We start from the raw sequence: 20,989 nt of genomic DNA, 5'->3' as shown, positions 1-20,989 counted from the left end.
CTGTAATATAAATAGATACTAATACTAATACATTGTTCTGTAATATAAATAGATACTAATACATTGTTCTGTAATATAAATAGATACATTAATACTAATACATTGTTCTGTAATATAAATAGATACATTAATACTAATACATTGTTCTGTAATATAAATAGATACATTAATACTAATACATTGTTCTGTAATATAAATAGATACTAATACTAATACATTGTTCTGTAATATAAATAGATACTAATACTAATACATTGTTCTGTAATATAAATAGATACATTAATACTAATACATTGTTCTGTAATATAAATAGATACATTAATACTAATACTAATACATTGTTCTGTAATATAAATAGATACTAATACTAATACATTGTTCTGTAATATAAATAGATACATTAATACTAAGACATTGTTCTGTAATATAAATAGATACATTAATACTAATACTAATACATTGTTCTGTAATATAAATAGATACTAATACATTGTTCATAAGACATATAGAAATAGATAATATAACAAGACTAACAATATATATTGTTTGTCTTGTTATATTATTCACTTCTCTTGATAACACTGTCTGTATGAACATGTGAAACGTTGAGTTAATAAATGTCAGAAATAGTATATCTATATATCTAGTGATTCTATATAATATTTGATAACACTGTCTGTATGAACATGTGAAACGTTGAGTTAATAAATATCAGAAATAGTATATCTATATATCTTGTGCTTCTTTAGATATTAATACATTGTTCTACTTATTGTCCTTCATTTTAACACATAAATTGGCACATTTATTTAGATCTCCCTGAGACAGTAGGCCCTTGTTTCTCAAACTGTGGGACTAGTGATAAAAGTACCTCTTACAGCTGGGTCGACTGGAAAACTAGAACTAGACTAGTGGTAGTATTAGCTTGAGATATTAGCAAACAACTCTCAGACAATTTACTAACATTACTTTATAAAACTTTACCTTTGTCAATTCACAAATGATTAAGAATTACATTTATCAAATAAATCAAGGAGTACCAAGAGATTGTGTATAAAAGTAATGGTAACAGCTTCTCCGTTATTGGCCTGTTTTAAATCATGTGACATTATGAATATCTATAGAGTCAGTCGCAAACAAGCTTTACCTGCTTACATGAGGCAAGGTAGAAATATGTCAGTTTGGGACTTGTTTAAGAGATGATTGGGGTACATTAAGGTTGTGGACCAAGCATGTTAATATATTAAGACAAACCTAGAAGAATAACCCTGTTTACAGATCTCTACAGTCTCTATAATACCACTAGCTCTCAGTTGTTGTATAACATATCTTCTATCAAATATTCCTGCTAAGTTACTAGAGTTAGGTTTAATACATCTTATATAGTGGACATCAGATTGTTGTAGAGTAGACATCAACTCATCTAGAGAACTCTGAAATAGACATCAAGTAAGTTTGGTTTGCTGTACATGGAAAGTGCATGACAATCAAGAACTGTGTGTATTGTTTTATAGATATTAATTGTTGAAGATTACCACTAAATGGATACAACTGAATGTAACAATGGTAGAAGCTCATGAATATTTAAAATGCAACTTATTCTTCTGACTTAGTCTCAACAAACTTCTATTTGTTCTTCGTTTTCTTTAATTTTGGCATGAAACTGGGTGAAAAGACAATCCAAGAGAAAGTCATACCTTAAACTTAGAGAGAACAGTTTTCTTCTTCTTGCCAGGAGAGTCCATCAGTTGGTAATTAGAGAATAATTCCAGTATATAATTATTGCTACTAGTTTTTAGTAATCTGATTAGTTCCACTGGTATATTATCCTAAAAATATTAATAATAAATAAACCAAGTACTAACAATCTGAACTTTAAAATGATACCCGAAATCCAAAATAACAGTTTGGCGAAAACATTTGTAGCAAATAATGAACTTTTCACATGAGGAATAAGGTAAGTATTTCATAAAATAAACCTTAGGAATCCAGGTGATATTTACCAAATATATGTGCATAGGAGAATAAGAACTGTACTGGGGATATTTGTGTAAATCTAAGCATACAAAGGGTGTAGCTAGTAGGTGTATTAAAAATGTTTCAGGCAAATACAGCTGATCAGAGCACTGTCCAGAACTCTGATTGGTTGTATTCATTAATGTACAATTCCAATCAAATCGATATATTTAAAAACTTTTGAGATAGAAGAATATTGACTAATTGCAGTCAAGGTATAAGAAAATGATTTGACATATACTGAGGTCTGTATTTAATAAGTTGTTTTCAGTACCTTATTTTTATTGACAAGCTGGTCTACAGAGTATCTGACCTCTCCTGCATAATGCTGAACAACAAAACTAGGATCAGAGGAGAATTTACTAGGTTTCTTTATAACAGGTGCTTGTTTATTACCACCAATATCTAATATACGTTCTGTTAGTATCTTTATATTACACTTCCTATTTAAATATACTTCCTAGAAAATAAAATATATAAGCTGTCATAAAATCTATGAACAATAAGTGGCTAGTAACCAGCGTCTGGTTTCTCACAATGCCATAGGGTTTGTTCATACTGAGAGCAGAGCGGGGCAGGATTTAACTAAAGATTAATGCTGCTACTTACCACTCTGCTCTGGCCGTCCTGCTCTGCATGTAGAGTGAACAAATGCTTATGAACAAGTTCTTTGTAAGTTTGGTTTTTCTCAATATAAAATTCAAAACCATTTTTAAGGCTGCATCCTTAGTATGAATGGAATAGGGCCAGGGCTGCATCAATGAAGTTTTCATAGTAAAGACATAAAAAAGTTCATGAAATATGAAAAAATGTTGTCATACCTCATTGAGAAGACCGAAGATACTATGTGTACCCTCTAGAGTATCTAAACAATGTTGATTATCAGTATAGTTTATATTACTCCATTCTATTCTTTCTATCTCATATTCTTTCTGAAAACAACAGTTTATTACATTGTATAACATTGGTCAGAACCTGATTAAATAGGCAACACTATGAAGTGTGCAATGAAAGTAATTTGAAGCACACATGAACATGTTTTATCTTTCAATCTGAATGGTTGTTTATCTAATGTAGATAGGCAATGCCATGAAGTGTGCAATGTATTCACATTGAATTGGGAACTAGTTAATATTTGGATTGGTGTTTTTCTGTACCATAGTTTTAATCATAGAAAATATTGAAGATAGTATAATGAGATCAAAGCCTTCAACCGTGTTTCCCAATGTCATAAAACTGATTTTGATTGTAAAACCTTTGACCATTTAGATGACTGAAGCACTAAAAATTCTCACATTAAATTCCATAAACTCAGCCCATTGGACCTCTAGAAGTAGATTAACAAGGGATTCACTCAATCAGCTAAACACTTGTGACGAGTTACACAAAATATACAATCAAAACTGAGACTTATTTGTTATTTCTTCCAAGAGTATTTTAACAAGATTTGAGACAAGAGGTTTAAAAAGATGCTAAAATACCTGTAAATCTTTCATAAAATGTGAAACATAAAGTTGTTGTATTTTTTCATTGGCGTAATTAATACACAGTTGTTCTAGACTGTTACTTTCAAATATTTCAAAACCATATATATCTAACAAACCTAGAGATATAATAAACATTGTTTAATGCTATATATATCTAACAAACCTAGAGATATAATAAATAAAAACAGGTGATAAATAATAAATAAAAACAAGTGATAAATAATAATAAAAACAAGTGATAAATAATAATAAAAACAGGTGATAAATAATAAAAAAAATCAAGTGATAAATAATAATAAAAACAAGTGATAAATAATAATAAAAACAAGTGATAAATAATAATAAAAACAAGTGATAAATAATGATAAAAACAGGTGATAAATAATAATAAAAACAGGTGATAAATAATAAAAAAATCAAGTGATAAATAATAATAAAAACAGGTAATAAATAATAATAAAAACAAGAGATAAATAATAATAAAAACAAGTGATAAATAATGATAAAAACAGGTGATAAATAATAATAAAAACAGGTTATAAATAATAAATAAAAACAAGTGATAAATAATAATAAAAACAAGTGATAAATAATAATAAAAACAGGTGATAAATAATGATAAAAACAGGTGATAAATAATAATAAAAACAAGTGATAAATAATAAATAAAAACAAGTGATAAATAATAAAAAATTAACAGTAAAGCAAAAGTAAAATCAATGATCAATTGTGTTTGATACAAACGTTCAAATCATATATTATATGTTATATTATGTGTTTAATATTGTATTAAAGAAGTGTGTTTTATTATATAATATTGTCTTGTGTTTGTGATATCTACTCCTCACTTCTATATATGGTGTTAGTCTTATAAATAATCTATAATATTCAGGTAGGTAATACAATAAGAGATACCATGTGTATTTTGTTACAGGAAAATTTATAAATGAATACATGACTATTTCCCTCAGATTAAGAGAAGTATATCTTACCTATAGTACTGTAAAACTCTTCAGATTCTATAACATTATTTATATAACTAACAATCCACTCAAATAATCTACAATTAATAGACAATACATTAAATAAATAAGAACACTATTATGGATAAACAACTCCTAATGTCATTTAACGATTATTAACAATATATGTATATCAATTAATAGTGTAAATACACTTCAATGGTCTGTTTTAAGTAGAATTGCAGAAGAGTCTTTCATGAAATTTCAAATCTGATAAAGGTGTGGGCACACAAGTGGTCTTGGTTGGAGATTTTTGTTGCTGATTATTAAGTTTTGATTAAAATCATCATTATCCAATCAGATTCATTTTCCTTTCAAGTGCATGCCCTGCAAGTGATTATAGACAAGGTGTAAACCGACCAGCTAAAGATTTTTGTCTCCTCGTGTGCCGGTGCAAGTTGGCAAAACTTCTTACAAGACTTAAGTCAGCAACAAACCAAGACTGCTTGTGTACCCACACCTTAAGTGATCAAGTATCTAATTTGAGCTGTATAGGCTAATAAAGGATAATTTAACAAAATTAATCCCTTATGAATTTTTATTAGAAGGTAACATCTTTCTGTAAATAAATATAGGCAGAAGGTCTTAGATACAACTTACCTTGAAAATAACAACATCGCTAGACAGTCTCGTCTAGTTTTAGCTTCTACTATAGATACAGGTTTAATAAATACACTACGTCGTTTACTGGACTGGATATTACGATATAAAAATACTTTCTCTAAATCATCACTATACTCTATACCTAATAGACTAGCTGCTTGATCCATCGCTGTTAGACTCACTGTAATATATAATATAATATATAAACTTATGGTAGAGAAAGCACTCCTAATAATACCAAAACTGTACTTATTTTAGACTCACTGTAATACTGAAAATATAAACTATTTGACCTAATATCAAATATACAATACGTAGACAAAGATATGTGGACTCTCTGAAAGGGACAAAGACAGTAGCAGAGTGGCACCCGATGTAATGGAATAGTAAGCATGCCCTGCTTTTACTAAGAACACACGCAACAATTTTACATTTCTAAACATCAAGAGTATAAACCATTGAAAAATGTCATAAATTTCTCATAATAGATTTAAAAATACTGAAATATTTCACGAATTACAAATCTGAAGACAGTTAAAATCATATTACATTTTAAAAAAAGAAAATGAAACAATTGTAAACAAATCATTCAAAAAGGACAAAAACCACAACAAAATCACTTCCTGTGATAAAATAACAGAACACATATTGAATATTTATACCTGAGATATCTATATATGACTTCTCTGATAATCTTGTATTATCTACAGTTTCATAATATCAGAAGTTATATTTTAGATAGACATAGTTCCAGAGAAACATACTGGACTTATAAACACATCCATTCAATAATTGGTCTGAGAGAATAGTTTCAAAAATGTAGAAAAGCAAGAACCAAGTTTATTAACAACATAGTTTCTATTGACCAAGCCCACACAATTACTAGGTGTTTTATTGTATGATGTTAAGTTATGAAACCGGGAAAGTCCACAGGTGAATAAGTATATACTCCTATTGGAGATATTTTTTAATTTGAATTTTATGTTCATTCTAAGTGGCAGAATACCTTTAATTATGTCAATTTAATTTATTCCAGATTAATCTTATCAAAATAGTATTAGTAGTAAAAAAAATATTACAGAACTTACCTAAATTACACGACATGTTAGTACTATCATCATCACTAGGAGTAAAATCTACATTACCAAGATATAGTATAGCTTTTAACAACTGAAAAAATAACACGGAAAATTCCAATTTATAGTCAAATATTCTATAGAAAAAATACACTAAAATTTGTCAGTTTGAGGCCCTACCATTATTTAAGATTGAACTCCTCCTTCATTCATCTTTTGAAAACCAAGCCCAATAGATTTTTTGATGGAATCAAATGAAATTCGGTATGTGTATACATATTCATAAAACGAAGATCAAGTTCGAATTTGAGCTATTTTCGACCGTTAGAAGCAGAGTTATTGCCCTTGCCCAAAATCTTGAATATGCTATAACTAACTCTCTTAGTTTTCAACTGATTTTGATGAAACTTAAAATGGATGTTTCATTTTAACCATCAACATGCCGTGGTGGGCGTATATGGCTGTGGTCCACTATTTTTAAGGTCTTTAAGGACACAATTAACCCTAATTAATGACAGGACACCGTGTTATATACAAGAGTAAAAAATTCTATTGAAACGTATGAAATGACACTGAGTGATGTCCAAGACTAAAGACTCAATCTACAGGTAAAACAGAAGATATAGTATATAATTAGATTACCTGAAAGATGTTAGTTTGTTGTGTTTGTGTCATACCAATATCTGTCATAGCTGTGATAGTTTCTAATATCTTCCCATGTTCACTTATAACTACAAATATTCAATGAATTTACAGTTCAATTTAACCACAGCACTAATGAGTTAAAGCATAAAAAAATTGACACCCATCTAAAAAATTTCCAAGAGTATTTTTACTTCTTAGACATCCATTCTAAGTTGAAGAGGTCAACACATGATTCATCACCAGACAGACATGATTTATTATTTATTTATTTAAAGTTTTTGAGAATAAGGCCACAGTTTATTGTTTCTCAAACCATGAGTACCACCCAGTCTGTTCTTGGCAGATTCACTATAAGATTTATACACAATAAAGATCCTACCTGTATTATTATATGGTATAGTTTTAAATATAACATCTGATATCTCTGACTGGAGATCTATCAACCATTCTGGTATATTACTGGTATCTTTCAACAACTACAAACATAAAAATCATTATTAACTTTTTAATATTCATGAATCTCAACTGTCTATATACAGCCCTCAAGACTTAAGGCATTCTAAATTGGTTACCTAAATTCTTTATGAGTACATGTGAAGCTGATAGATTCTAATTTTCAGTGGTGTGGTTTTGGAAATTCCACTCAAACGAATATTTTTTTGAAGTCTTTATTGCAAAGGTCCTTATGTTGCCCTCACACCATAGTGATCATCAGTTGTCTTCGGGTGTGAATAATAACAGTAGTTATAAGTTTCGAACACAATTCTCATGTAACTGAGATGTTAGTTGCTTCAAAACTCATTCACAACAAAATGTAACTGGTAATCACTATGGTGTGAAGCTGTTAAAAAAGACGCCCTCATATGATTGGAAATTCCACTCAAACGAATATTTTTTTGAAGTCTTTATTGCAAAGGTCCTTATGTTGCCCTCACACCATAGTGATTACTAGTTTCCTATTGGTGTCAACAAGAACATCAGTTATAAGTTTAGAACACAATTCTCATGTAACTGAGTTGTTAGTTGCTTCAAAACTCATGTCCCCTTTTATTATTCACAACCAAACATCACTGTTAATTGTTATGGTGTGAGCACCTATAGATATGTTTAGCTTCTTTTTTTTAACCAATAAATTTTATATTTCATGCAATGACAACAAACTTTAAAATTGTTCAACAATTGGATGGATGGATCTGTTTTACCTGATAAAAGATATGAAAATTACACTCTCCACTATTCTGATGAACTATTCTAGTTTTCTCTAGTAAATATGTCTGTATAGAACCTCCCTGAATCACTCCACATCTATTAAACTGTAGTTGTATAAATTTACCAAATCTAGAACTGTTGGAATTTCTAGGAGTTGCAGCATTACCTGTTATCATAAACAAATATATAGATACATACATGATTAGTCTTAATATTGCAATTTTCATTCTGCATTTCAGTCTTTCCAATTTCTGTTTGAAGTGACCATTATCCAACACTATTTAAGTGGTGAACTATGCTATGCTAAATATTTGAAAGATTTTCTGTATCATAATGTAGAATGATGATGAGTATAAATGGTTGTTTAACTTTTAACTAATTTTTTCAACAAAATACGCTACATAAGAAAGGTCTATAAATTTATAACTTACCAAATGCCTCTAGTATAGGATTAGAATCTAGTATTTTATTCTGGATTATGTCCCCTGTTTTAGTTTTATTATTGATTGATTCAACATTAGAAACTTTAGTTAAATACCGTAATAGATGCTTGGCTGACACAGTCTGAAATTACAAATAATACATTGGTTATAACATTACATTGATATTGTAAGGCCAATTAAACTTAAGCATGCGCATATTGAATTTCCTATTAAAAAACCTCTTTGAAATGAGATACAACATTCACACTGGAGATAAACCAGTAAAGATAGACGTCTTCTATAAAAAGGTATATTTGAACTACAAATTTTCTTATTTCTAATCAGATCTCAAGTGATATAGATAACTGAAATTGGGTTGTATCAGCTGGTAAAACAATTATCAAGCCAACAGTATATCTTTAAGACAAACAGGAAGAATTACTTTAAATTGATATCATGATCAGGTTACTGACCTTACCAGCTCCACTTTCACCACTAACTATAATACACTGATTGATCCGTCCTAACTCTAGTATAATATTATTATAACATCTCTCACTGATTTCATAGATATGAGGTTGTTTGCCCTGAAATTGGAAGAAATATGAGACAATAGGAATAAAATGAAGATTTCAGTGTCACATTTTGAGTTTTATTTACATAGCTTACAACAGGCCATATAATAAAGTTTTGGTAAGAATGTGAAAATCTAGATATCTGTTATATGTCATATTTCCTCAATCCTCAATCGTCCAGCAGGACAAGGTTTGGACTGGGGCTTGCTTGTGGTAAATATCATCATCATTTCAGTTTACTCAGCAATAAATGGTTCCAGATAATCTGAGAAAGATCAATGCCAAGAGGTTTAGCCAAGGACCAGCTGACAGACAGGATCCTCATAATTTCAGTTGATCCAGCTTTATGGGACAGATAATCAGAGAAATAACCTACAATAAAAGGTTTGGACATAGACTAGACAGAATCCCAATAATTCCAATCGACATGGAAAAGCCAGGAAAGATCAATGCCAAGAAGTATGGCCAAGAACCAGGGAGATCCTTGTGAAACTAAGATTTTATCCTAATCACTGCCAGGAAGTTTGATCAAGGACCAACTGGTAGAAAATTAAATGGTAAAAACTGGTCTTGTGTTTTGATCCTTACCTGAGCTACAGTATGATAAGAATGTATATTATGATCTGTATATAGATAATCTACAGCTGTAAAAGGATTTAACGCTATAATAGTTGAACCAGTTGATGTATAGAATAGATTCTTGTTATATCGACTGTTTAAACAGCACAACACTGAAATATATAACAGAATGTTAGAGATATCAGCACAACACTGAAATATACAACAGAGTGATAGAGATATCAGCACAACACTGAAATGTACAACAGAGCGTTAGAGATAACAGCACAACACTGAAATATATAACAGAGTGTTAGAGATAACAGCACGACACTGAAATTGATGCAATCAGTGTGCCTGATACACATTAGAAGACTAGTGTTTGATATTACCTGTAGCTTCATTCAATGGTGTAAGACTGGTTAATGTTTCTATCTGACCAACATTAGACTCAGATCTCAATAATATCTCTTCTTTTTTACATTTGACTACCTAAAAATAAAACTATAATAAAAATCTGTACAAGCAAGACAATTCCGTTATAAAATCTCATCAAAAGCATGGAAAAAAAAAGTAGTATAGTAGTGGACTCTGCCAAAGAGAAGAACCACCAGATGTTTCAAAAAGATTTAAGCATGGTCTGCTTTGCGCGATACCTGCCACTACTACAATGGTCAAAATCATGAGATACAACCAGTTTCAGTACCTGTTTATTAGAAGACAATATCAGTGTAACTCTATCACCCTCTATTGTCTGTATAGTTGCTGGTACCCAAACCTCTTTCTCATTGTAACAATACACAGCCTGAGTCTGGAAAACAACAGAATCATGGACAGAGAAATAACCAAGGAATTTCTGACAAAGACAACAGAAATAGTTGAGAAAAATGTAGGCAGATAGAGTAGAAAATATTGCCCTGAACTATTATAAGAGTTTATACCTTTCAAGATAAGCATGAGTTTTTTGGGGTTTTTTTCATTTATCTAAAGAAATTGCTGGATGATTTGTTTTGAATTACTATGATCATTACAAATCCATTGTCTTTTTCAATCATACAATAAGCCAGTAGAGATTGTAATAAAAATAAAACCCCTTTTAATTTACCAATTTAAAGGAGCACCTTCACTATCTATTCCAGCAATCATATCTTAGTTTCAGAAACACGAATTTTTTAAGCTTACATAATCAGTAATAGTGTTCACAGCTCATCGTCCAAATTTGAGCCTTCAAATCCATGTGTATCCAGAATTATTCATGTTTGAATGTTAAAATTCGACTCAAATTTTAGTGAGACTATGCCATATATAGAAAACACATATATAGAAATAGACAGTGAAATTTCTAGTTTGAGGTATATTTGAAGGGAATATTCGATTTTCGTGTGTTTTAGTACTATTAAAGCACAATAAAGACCTAAATCAATCCCTGAAAATGCTGACTGTTCCCATATAAATTACCACCTTATATGGATGTTGCTCACCCCTCTGACAAAACATAGGCAGTTGGAAATCAAAAAAAGAACATGCTAGTACCGCTGTCCCAGCAAAATTTCCCTCATTGCACACTGCATATTGTTGCTTTTCATCATTTCATTTCCCACAGTGTTTTTTTCCCAAAGTTCTCTTTACCCGATCAGGACATTTGAATAATAAAACAAGAATGCTTGTAGTACCTGGCTATAGACTTCTTGAGTTCCACTCGACTTAGACAACCCCTCACCACAGTTTTTGGCAGACTGTAGGTCATACTTTATCTTTCTTTTAGGTGTTTTATCCTGAAACAGATTGACAGTATAGACACATGCTACAATAAACAGATTTATTGTCGAAAGCAAAGCCAACAAAATTAAGTTTACAGTATTTCTCTTTTTTTGACAGTGAAGTATGTAATGGAAAATAATTCATAAATCTACTTGTTTGCGAAGACAATAACACTAAAATTGATACCTGACTTGACAAGTGTGCCAGTCTAAAAAAATAAATCTAAACATAGAGTTAGTTCAGTCATAATTCAGTGATTCTCACTGCAGCTGAATGGATATATGGGCTCATAACAATAACATCACTCAGTGAACTCTTGTAACTCTTGACTAAGTGCTGATCACTCACTAATGAGTGAATTCAACCATGGGTCAGTTACTAGCAATTCATCCAATGATAAAAGTGAAACCATCATGTCAATGACAATGGTCGAATGTGGAGAATGAAATCTCAATCAATTTTTTGGAATTTTTTTTATTATTTTTATGAGAATTGTAATATCAGCATCAAAATAGGTCTATTAGTCTTAGAATTTCTTTATCTTTAAGCAAAATCGTATCAACACAGATCAAAGTGCGCATTTATATAAGCGAAGCACTTACAACGATTGGCCTACAATACACATTTATTCAAGCGGGATTTATCCAAATCATAGCTCACAGTGCTTTGGTATAATTTGTTTGAGATTTAAGATGGCAGGCAACATTGAACAAGTAAAAACATTTCGAGAACTTGTTGCAAGATTATAGGAATCAAAAAAAATAAAATATTTTTACCAGCGTTTCAACTTTCTAACAACAAAGAAGATCTGAAGAAAATTCTATTCGATTGGTAGATTTAACTGTTTAATTATTAAGGCAATCTAATTTCAATTTTAATTCTACAATGACATGCCTTCTAATTCTATTAAAATTAGTCAAACACGAGTTAATGGAAGTCAATTGCTTTGACATTTCATGACCACGAAACAGCAAATCGCTGATGGCCTTCAAGTAAATGGCAGAGAAAATGTTTTTGTAATTTTTACTCCTCGCTGATCAATCAATGTTTGCAATAAATAAACATAACAAGGAGTTGACATTGAAGGACTTGGGTGACATTGTGGCTATGTTGATCTATGCATATTTGATCGATTTCAATGCAAGGTAAGTTCATAATTTGACCATAAATCTTGTAAATGAAGTGCAAACAAAAAACTGATTGACAAGTTGATAGAGCCAGAAAAAGCCACTATTTAATTTTTATACGTTTGTAAAGGCTTGCCTTCGTAAATATGTTGATCTTATTTTTATTGTCTATTTTCAATGTATCGTCATCATCGGTTCATCAGTGTGCATGCTTCATGCATACCCAATGCCAAGGACTGAATATAACTACATACCATCTTTGTTTTTATTCGATCAATTCAGTGATATATAGCTATCAGGCAAAGATTGGAAAAAATGATCATTCTTTCTTCTTTTCGACTTTCTTAATCACCGCCATACTGAATCAGTCATCCAATCAAATGTCGAGTCAATATTGACTAATAGAACAACTTTTACGTTTGATTAACCATGAACGAACAAGACATTGGTTTATTAAATAATTGATGCAAATGGATTAACAGTAAAAGCTTCTTAACGACTAAGGAATGTACTTTATGTCAATCATATGACTGAATGTTCAAAGAACTAGACTATTTTCTCAAAAAATACGAAAAGACTTTTATAAGACTTAAGAATTCAACTATCATGTCTTGCGTGAGATTAGTCCCTGTATAAATACGAACTTTGACCACAACAAAAATGGCTCAGCTGAAATATTACTATGATTTGATGTCGCAGCCTTCAAGAGCTGTGTACATCTTTCTGAAAGCAAATAAAATTCCCTTTCAAGATAAACCTGTTGCTTTAAGAAAAGGTAAACAAAATAGTAATATTGGGATATGTGTCATTCTATATGGGAGACGATATCTTGTTTGAAATCCAGACTATTATGTAGGGCTAGTCCGAAACATCTGCCTCTGTTCCAGCCTCTGATGGATATTTTGACAGTTGTCGGCTTTAGTGGAGTCAGAAGAAAAAGACCCTGTTAAAAGGGGCTCTTCCAGAGATTCGTTTTCTGTAACATGATATTGAATTACCATTAAGATGATTGTAAATTAGTGTTGGACATTACCGTAACTTTCGTTTTATTAGTATCACACGACTCTGTGACCTTTGGCTTTGAACTTTTGGCTGCGCACTCAGTTTTAGATAGACTATGCTAGATCAGTTTCGCCTTAAAGAAATTTGATGGAACCGGAGACATGACAAAATAGTATGGGGAGAAAATGATGTTATGACTGAACTACAAAAATATTAATCTTTCCAAATATACCTGGGTTATGCAGATCTGAAGTATCTAAATAAGTTTAAAACCTGTGGAGATGTGAAAATGTACCCATTTAACAGGGCCTATTTTTTCTGTCTCTACACCAGCTGACATCTGTCCAAATAGCTATCAGAGGCTGGAATAGAGACAGATGTTTCTGTCTAGTGTAGGGTCCGGCTAATATAGGCTCTATAGCAAGTCCTTTGCCAAAGTAAAAATAAAAGTAAAATATTCAACAAGAAATAAACTAACGAAATAAATAATTCATTTTGTTTGCTGGCCATCCAGGTACACAACAACTCTTCGGCGTAGCGAAAAAGCTGGTTGTTTCACCATTATGTACAATCAATGAGGACAAGACGTCAAATTTGACATCTTTCCCCCAAACAAAGATGGCGGCCTTGTTTACAAAATATCACGTGATAATTGCCGGGATGTCCAACTTCGAGAATAGGTTATTTTTAATCAATATTCCAGCGAACTCTCCAGAGACTCACACATAGAGTTCAAGTATCATTCTAGGATAGCCAAAATCATCGACTGCTTTGACAAAAGGAAAAATGTGAAATATTCTAGAATTAACCCAATAATTAACGAGTTATTACTAAATTAAGAACCATGTGAACTCTCCAAGGAGACCGAATTTACAAAGTCAGTCACAGAGTTCGATTGCAAGAACTGTCTTACTTGGGTTTATATCATTGCAATGAGTTCGAATTCACAAGAAATAGATTTGGTTCAAAGGTCAAGTGTGAAAGACAATTTTTGCTTTTTTTAGGTGAACATTTCAGTGAAGACTTTAAGAAACTCAACCCCATGTCTAAAGTTCCATTTGTTGATGATAATGGTTTCATTTTGACTGAGAGGTTAGTACCTGAATATTTTCTTTATATGGATAGGTGCGGCATTTTTGTGAGCAACCATACCTTAGTCACAGAACTTGACACTTTTAGCTGGTGTTAGTAATAGTGTTCACAGTTCACTGTTGAAATATGATCCTTCAAATCTTAAACGTTAAAAGCCAACTCGTCATTTTAAGATACCGTTCTCTGTGATATAATGAAAAGACAAATAAAATATAGAGGGTAAAATTCCTAGCTTAAGTTATTTTTCGTACATTTCTATTACTTTTGAAGACTATCTGCATGTATTCAAGACCCAAATCACCTGTCCCTTTAAAGCAGTGGTTCCCAACTTTTCGCAGCCTTCACACCCCTAGAGCAATCACCGGGACCTTTCACACCCCCAAAAATTTCTTTCATCCACATTTTCAGCATGTAATGATGTGAGGTGCTCTTTCAATTCAAAACAAATTCTTTTCCAACACCAGTTGGTCACACCACTGACACCCTAGTCCCACACCCCTAGGGGGTAAAAATACCCCAGGTTGGAACTGGGGCTTTAGATCAAGTTAAAAAAGAAAATATTTATTTATTATTTATGTATCTCTTCATTTTATCTTTTTTTGTATTCTATCAGTTTATTGAAGTCAGAATCAATCTAAATACCATTCAGTAAACATTCTATTGAAGTCTCAATGATCATCTCCTGCCCTGTATCTTGCCAGCCCTCTCCCTAATTTCACAATTCTTACAGACAATTGTTTCAAGGAGTATCAAACAATTCCTTTAAACTATCAGACAGTTTCAGGTATTTTCATGTACTACACTTGATCAAACATGTAAGAACTCAACTTTCAACAAGTCATAAATATTTTATAGATTGACTGAACCAGAACCATGACAGTCAATTTAAAAACCCCTACACCATGAAAAATACCCTGAAACAAAGGTCTAATAATCTGGGTCCAAAGCCCCACAAATATATAAGAAATTCATTTCTCTAATATACAGTACACTACTTACGTCAAATTAGTTGTTATATATTTTCGGTGTAGCTATATTAAAGTATCTATTTGGTTGTTATATATTTTCAGTGTAGCTATATTAAAGTATCTATTTAGTTGTTATATATTTTCAGTGTAGCTGTATTAAAGTATCTATTTGGTTGTTATATATTTTCAGTGTAGCTATATTAATGTATCTATTTAGTTGTTATATATTTTCAGTGTAGCTATATTAATGTATCTATTTAGTTGTTATATATTTTCAGTGTAGCTATATTAAAGTATCTATTTAGTTGTTATATATTTTCAGTGTAGCTATATTAAAGTATCTATTTAGTTGTTATATATTTTCAGTGTAGCTATATTAAAGTATCTATTTGGTTGTTTTATATTTTCAGTGTAGCTATATTAAAGTATCTATTTGGTTGTTATATATTTTCGGTGTAGCTATATTAAAGTATCTATTTGGTTGTTTTATATTTTCGGTGTAGCTATATTAAAGTATCTTTTTAGTTGTTATATATTTTCGGTGTAGCTATATTAAAGTATCTATTTGATTGTTATATATTTTCGGTGTAGCTATATTAAAGTATCTATTTGGTTGTTATATATTTTCGGTGTAGCTATATTAAAGTATCTATTTGGTTGTTATATATTTTCAGTGTAGCTATATTAAAGTATCTATTTAGTTGTTATATATTATCAGTGTAGCTATATTAATGTATCTATTTAGTTGTTATATATTTTCAGTGTAGCTATATTAAAGTATCTATTTAGTTGTTATATATTTTCAGTGTATCTATATTAAAGTATCTATTTAGTTGTTATATATTTTCAGTGTAGCTGTATTAAAGTATCTATTTGGTTGTTATATATTTTCAGTGTAGCTATATTAAAGTATCTATTTGGTTGTTTTATATTTTCAGTGTAGCTATATTAAAGTATCTATTTAGTTGTTATATATTTTCAGTGTATCTATATTAAAGTATCTATTTGGTTGTTATATATTATCAGTGTAGCTATATTAAAGTATCTATTTGGTTGTTATATATTTTCAGTGTAGCTATATTAAAGTATCTATTTGGTTGTTATATATTTTCAGTGTAGCTATATTAAAGTATCTATTTAGCTTGTTATATATTTTCGGTGTAGCTATATTAAAGTATCTATTTAGTTGTTATATATTTTCAGTGTAGCTATATTAAAGTATCTATTTGGTTGTTATATATTTTCAGTGTAGCTATATTAAAGTATCTATTTAGTTGTTATATATTTTCAGTGTAGCTATATTAAAGTATCTATTTGATTGTTATATATTTTCAGTGTAGCTATATTAAAGTATCTATTTAGTTGTTATATATTTTCAGTGTAGCTATATTAAAGTATCTATTTAGTTGTTATATATTTTCAGTGTAGCTGTATTAAAGTATCTATTTGGTTGTTATATATTATCAGTGTAGCTATATTAATGTATCTATTTGGTTGTTATATATTTTCAGTGTAGCTATATTAAAGTATCTATTTAGTTGTTATATATTTTCGGTGTAGCTATATTAAAGTATCTATTTAGTTGTTATATATTTTCAGTGTAGCTATATTAAAGTATCTATTTGGTTGTTATATATTTTCAGTGTAGCTATATTAAAGTATCTATTTGGTTGTTATATATTTTCAGTGTAGCTGTATTAAAGTATCTATTTGGTTGTTATATATTTTCAGTGTATCTATATTAATATATCTATTTGGTTGTTACATATTATCAGTGTAGCTATATTAAAGTATCTATTTGGTTGTTATATATTTTCAGTGTAGCTATATTAAAGTATCTATTTGGTTGTTATATATTTTCAGTGTAGCTATATTAAAGTATCTATTTAGTTTTTATATATTTTCAGTGTAGCTATATTAATGTATCTATTTAGTTGTTATATATTTTCAGTGTAGCTATATTAAAGTACGGTATCTATTTGGTTGTTATATATTTTCAGTGTAGCTATATTAAAGTATCTATTTGGTTGTTATATATTTTCAGTGTAGCTATATTAATGTATCTATTTGGTTGTTATATATTTTCAGTGTAGCTATATTAAAGTATCTATTTGATTGTTATATATTTTCGGTGTAGCTATATTAAAGTATCTATTTAGTTGTTATATATTTTCGGTGTAGCTATATTAAAGTATCTATTTAGTTGTTATATATTTTCAGTGTAGCTATATTAATGTATCTATTTAGTTGTTATATATTTTCAGTGTAGCTATATTAAAGTATCTATTTGGTTGTTATATATTTTCAGTGTAGCTATATTGATGTATCTATTTGGTTGTTATATATTTTCAGTGTAGCTATATTAAAGTATTTATTTGGTTGTTATATATTTTCAGTGTAGCTATATTAAAGTATTTATGTAGTAAATATAAAGTGAAAGATCACTGGTATCCTCAGTCTGATGTGAAAAAGGTAGCCAGAGTAGACGAATATTTGAACTGGCAGCACACAAATACTAGATTAAACGCTGCTTTAGTCTTTCAACATTTGGTGAGTTGGAATCTTCTCCAGGCAATAGAACACTTTCATATAGAAGACAAATCGGCTCAAAATTCAATGTTCTTACTTCTTAATGGCGATGTTGTAATTGATAATTCCTGATTTCAATTTAATAATTCTTTTTTCTTTAGCTAAGCTGGAAATTTATTTTAAAAAAATCATCCGCCAAAATCTTAATTTGAAGTTGAGAGCTGTCGTAATTTTAGTATTAGATTTTTTGTTGATCGGTCTTCTTTTTAATTTAAAGTGTGGTACAGTCATTAGAATTTTTGTAACTCTGAAAAGGCCGTAGACCGAAATATCTTTCTCTTACAGCCTCTGATAGCTATTTGGACAGATGTCAGCTAGTGTAGAAACAGAAAAAATAGGCCCTGTTAAATGGAGACATTCCGCATCTCCGCATGTGCGACTGTTTTAAACCTATTTAGATCTTTCGGGTCTGCAAAACCCAGGTATATTTGGAAAGATGAATATTTTTGTAATTCATTCATATCATCATTTTCTACCTACACCATTTATGTCATGTTTCCGGCTCCATCAAAGTTTATTTCTCGAAACTGATCTAGCATCGACCATTTAAAACTAGCGCACCTATTGTTCTTATCTTATTCGTACCGTTATTAGCAGCCATAGAGAACACGCATCGTGACGATGCAAATAGCCAGTGCGTTCCGAAAATTGACTGCAAAATACTTTAAGTTAAAGATGGGTTTCCATAATTGTCAAATTAAGCAAATTGTTTGATTAATTGGTGTTTCTTATGAATTATCGTGTATTCCTAATCATATCATTATGTTCTTGTTGCATATGATTAAGAACCCATCTTTAAGATAGTCAGATAAGTTAATAAAATAACTTAGGACTTTTGTCTATAATTTGTTTTAATAGGAGCACCCAACTTTCTTATTCTTCAAAAAACGACATTTGGAAGAGAGAAATAGAAATAATAAACACAAGACAATATTATAGAATTAACACACTTTCATTAAAGAAGTGTGCTTATTCTATATTATTGTCTTACGTTTGTTATTTAACACTACTATGAAAACAAAAAAAACTGCCTCTTTCAGAAGACAATAAAAGAGACAAAAAGAAAGTCCCATATTAATTGCTTGTTGAGAATGTGAATATGTATAATTTATGAAAACATTTCAAAGATTGTCAACCATATTGTCTGTCTAGCTTGTATTGATTTTGAAATAACAATCTTCAATCTTCCAATCTTGTTTAAAATCATTTAGGTGTGTATTTTTTTATGAATTCCATTGCATGTTAAAGATTCCTTGACAGTTTGAACCGTTTGAATGTATGATGCCTATTGTCCCTGGCAACAAGAGAAACAAGATATGAGTAATTGCATTATGTTACCTGTATTCAAAAACTAAAACAGGAGCAGAAAATAGTAGGGAGCACAGAATTGGGTTGTGGGGTGCTTGTCACTTGGCATTTACATGAAATGAAATGGAATTTTACGTCCTACTTTTCATTTGCACCAATTGGGCCAATGAAGGGTAAACTAACCTGTCTCACGACGGTCTAACCCCAGCTCACGTTCCGTGTTGGTGGGTGAACAATCCAACGCTTGGCGAATTCTGCTTCGCAATGATAGGAAGAGCCGACATCGAAGGATCAATCAATTCAACGCCAGGAAAGGTACAATAAGGGAATGCCAGGACAGCTTGCCCTTTTTCGATTTCCAAAGGGACCTTTAGCGTGCACAGCCTGTCACCTGGGTTTATTGTCCCATCCGAACAACTACACGCTTTTTCCACGTGAGCCCAGTTAACCTGCATCACTAACTCTGGGGAAACCGGGTTGAAAAATCCTTCAGGTTAGCGAGTACTGGGCCATGGCGGCCCCCACTTCACATTTAAGATCTCGTTGATAATTTAAGCCACTGGAATGTAAGGCATAGATTTCATTTTAATTCGGCTGATATGCCTCTTAATATTGATCTTAGTCAAGGCTAAACCAATTTCTTTCTTGATTTCCCTCCTGTCTTTGCAGATTTATCAAAGACAGGAGGCAAAATTTTCTGAAAACTAGGATAGACCTGGATTTCCTTGCTTTCTCAATATTGGCCTTATCTAAAATTGAAATACTATTTCTCATTGCAGTTAATACTACCAAAAATGACAGGCAAAGGTGTGAATGAGAATCAACTAAATAAATTCAAAAAAGGTGTAAAAGAAACGGTGTCCTCTCTTGACAGATATTATCTGAATGGAAAACCTTATCTCTGTGGTGATGATATTTCTATTGCTGATATCTTAGGTGCTTGTGAATTGATGCAGCTTAGAGCCGTCCACGAGGAACATCTATACACAGAGAACCCTACAGTACTGGCATGGATGGGGCGAGTCCGTGAAAAACTTAATCCTGAATTCGACTCGGCTCATAAATTTATTGAACGAACCAGAGATGTATATCCTCACATTAAAGCAAATTTATAAATATATATATTATAAACATTTATTAAGAATCATATACCCACTGCTAGCTTTCATTGGTGGCGCCACCAGTTTGCCTGGTAGCGCTATGGCAACCTCAAGGATATAAGAGAGTTCACCCCAGAAAAATAAAATAGTTTGACTCTGGACTCTTTATTTTTAGCAAAACACAGATAAAATCATATTTCTTGGAAATGAAGTGGAGGCACAACGGGAGGTGAAAACGGTTTTTTGTTTAGAGAAAATACCCAATGTAGCCCCATCGGCGTGGCCATTTATCAGAAGAAATAATCACATATGTTGAGTTTGCAAGATGGCATTTAATTTTACAGGTAGATTTGGTTGGATATAACATGATTAGATGAAGTTTATATTGATTTTTTTATATCGAATATTCAAATCTAATATTCAACAATC

The 20,989-nt window shown here is 30.9% G+C and overlaps 2 protein-coding genes across 2 annotated transcripts; one reads left to right on the top strand and one right to left on the bottom strand.

Moving 5' to 3' along the window:
* Positions 1-1,235: 1,235 nt before the first annotated feature.
* LOTGIDRAFT_128142 (hypothetical protein) lies at positions 1,236-9,790 on the bottom strand (the record flags this gene model as incomplete). The annotated part of the gene is made up of 14 exons (XM_009064143.1): positions 1,236-1,433; positions 1,698-1,829; positions 2,291-2,476; positions 2,838-2,948; positions 3,498-3,619; positions 4,496-4,563; positions 5,126-5,297; positions 6,208-6,298; positions 6,847-6,928; positions 7,679-7,752; positions 8,052-8,224; positions 8,490-8,622; positions 8,954-9,067; positions 9,644-9,790. Coding segments are annotated over 14 exons (1,803 nt in total), but the record flags the coding sequence as incomplete, so codon positions are not given.
* Positions 9,791-13,161: 3,371 nt separating this feature from the next.
* Positions 13,162-20,713, top strand: LOTGIDRAFT_207042 (hypothetical protein; the record flags this gene model as incomplete). Its single annotated transcript, XM_009064142.1, has 4 exons — positions 13,162-13,276; positions 14,508-14,595; positions 17,960-18,113; positions 20,240-20,713. The coding sequence occupies 4 exons, from the start codon at positions 13,162-13,164 to the stop codon at positions 20,573-20,575; spliced, it is 693 nt and encodes a 230-aa protein (XP_009062390.1). The 3' UTR covers positions 20,576-20,713.
* Between the last annotated feature and the right edge of the window lie 276 nt (positions 20,714-20,989).

Source organism: Lottia gigantea (genome assembly GCF_000327385.1).
Source record: "Lottia gigantea unplaced genomic scaffold LOTGIsca_60, whole genome shotgun sequence".
Classification (NCBI taxonomy): Eukaryota; Metazoa; Mollusca; class Gastropoda; family Lottiidae; genus Lottia; species Lottia gigantea.
Note: the sequence above shows the minus strand (reverse complement) of the source record. Positions and strands in the feature narration are given on the sequence as shown.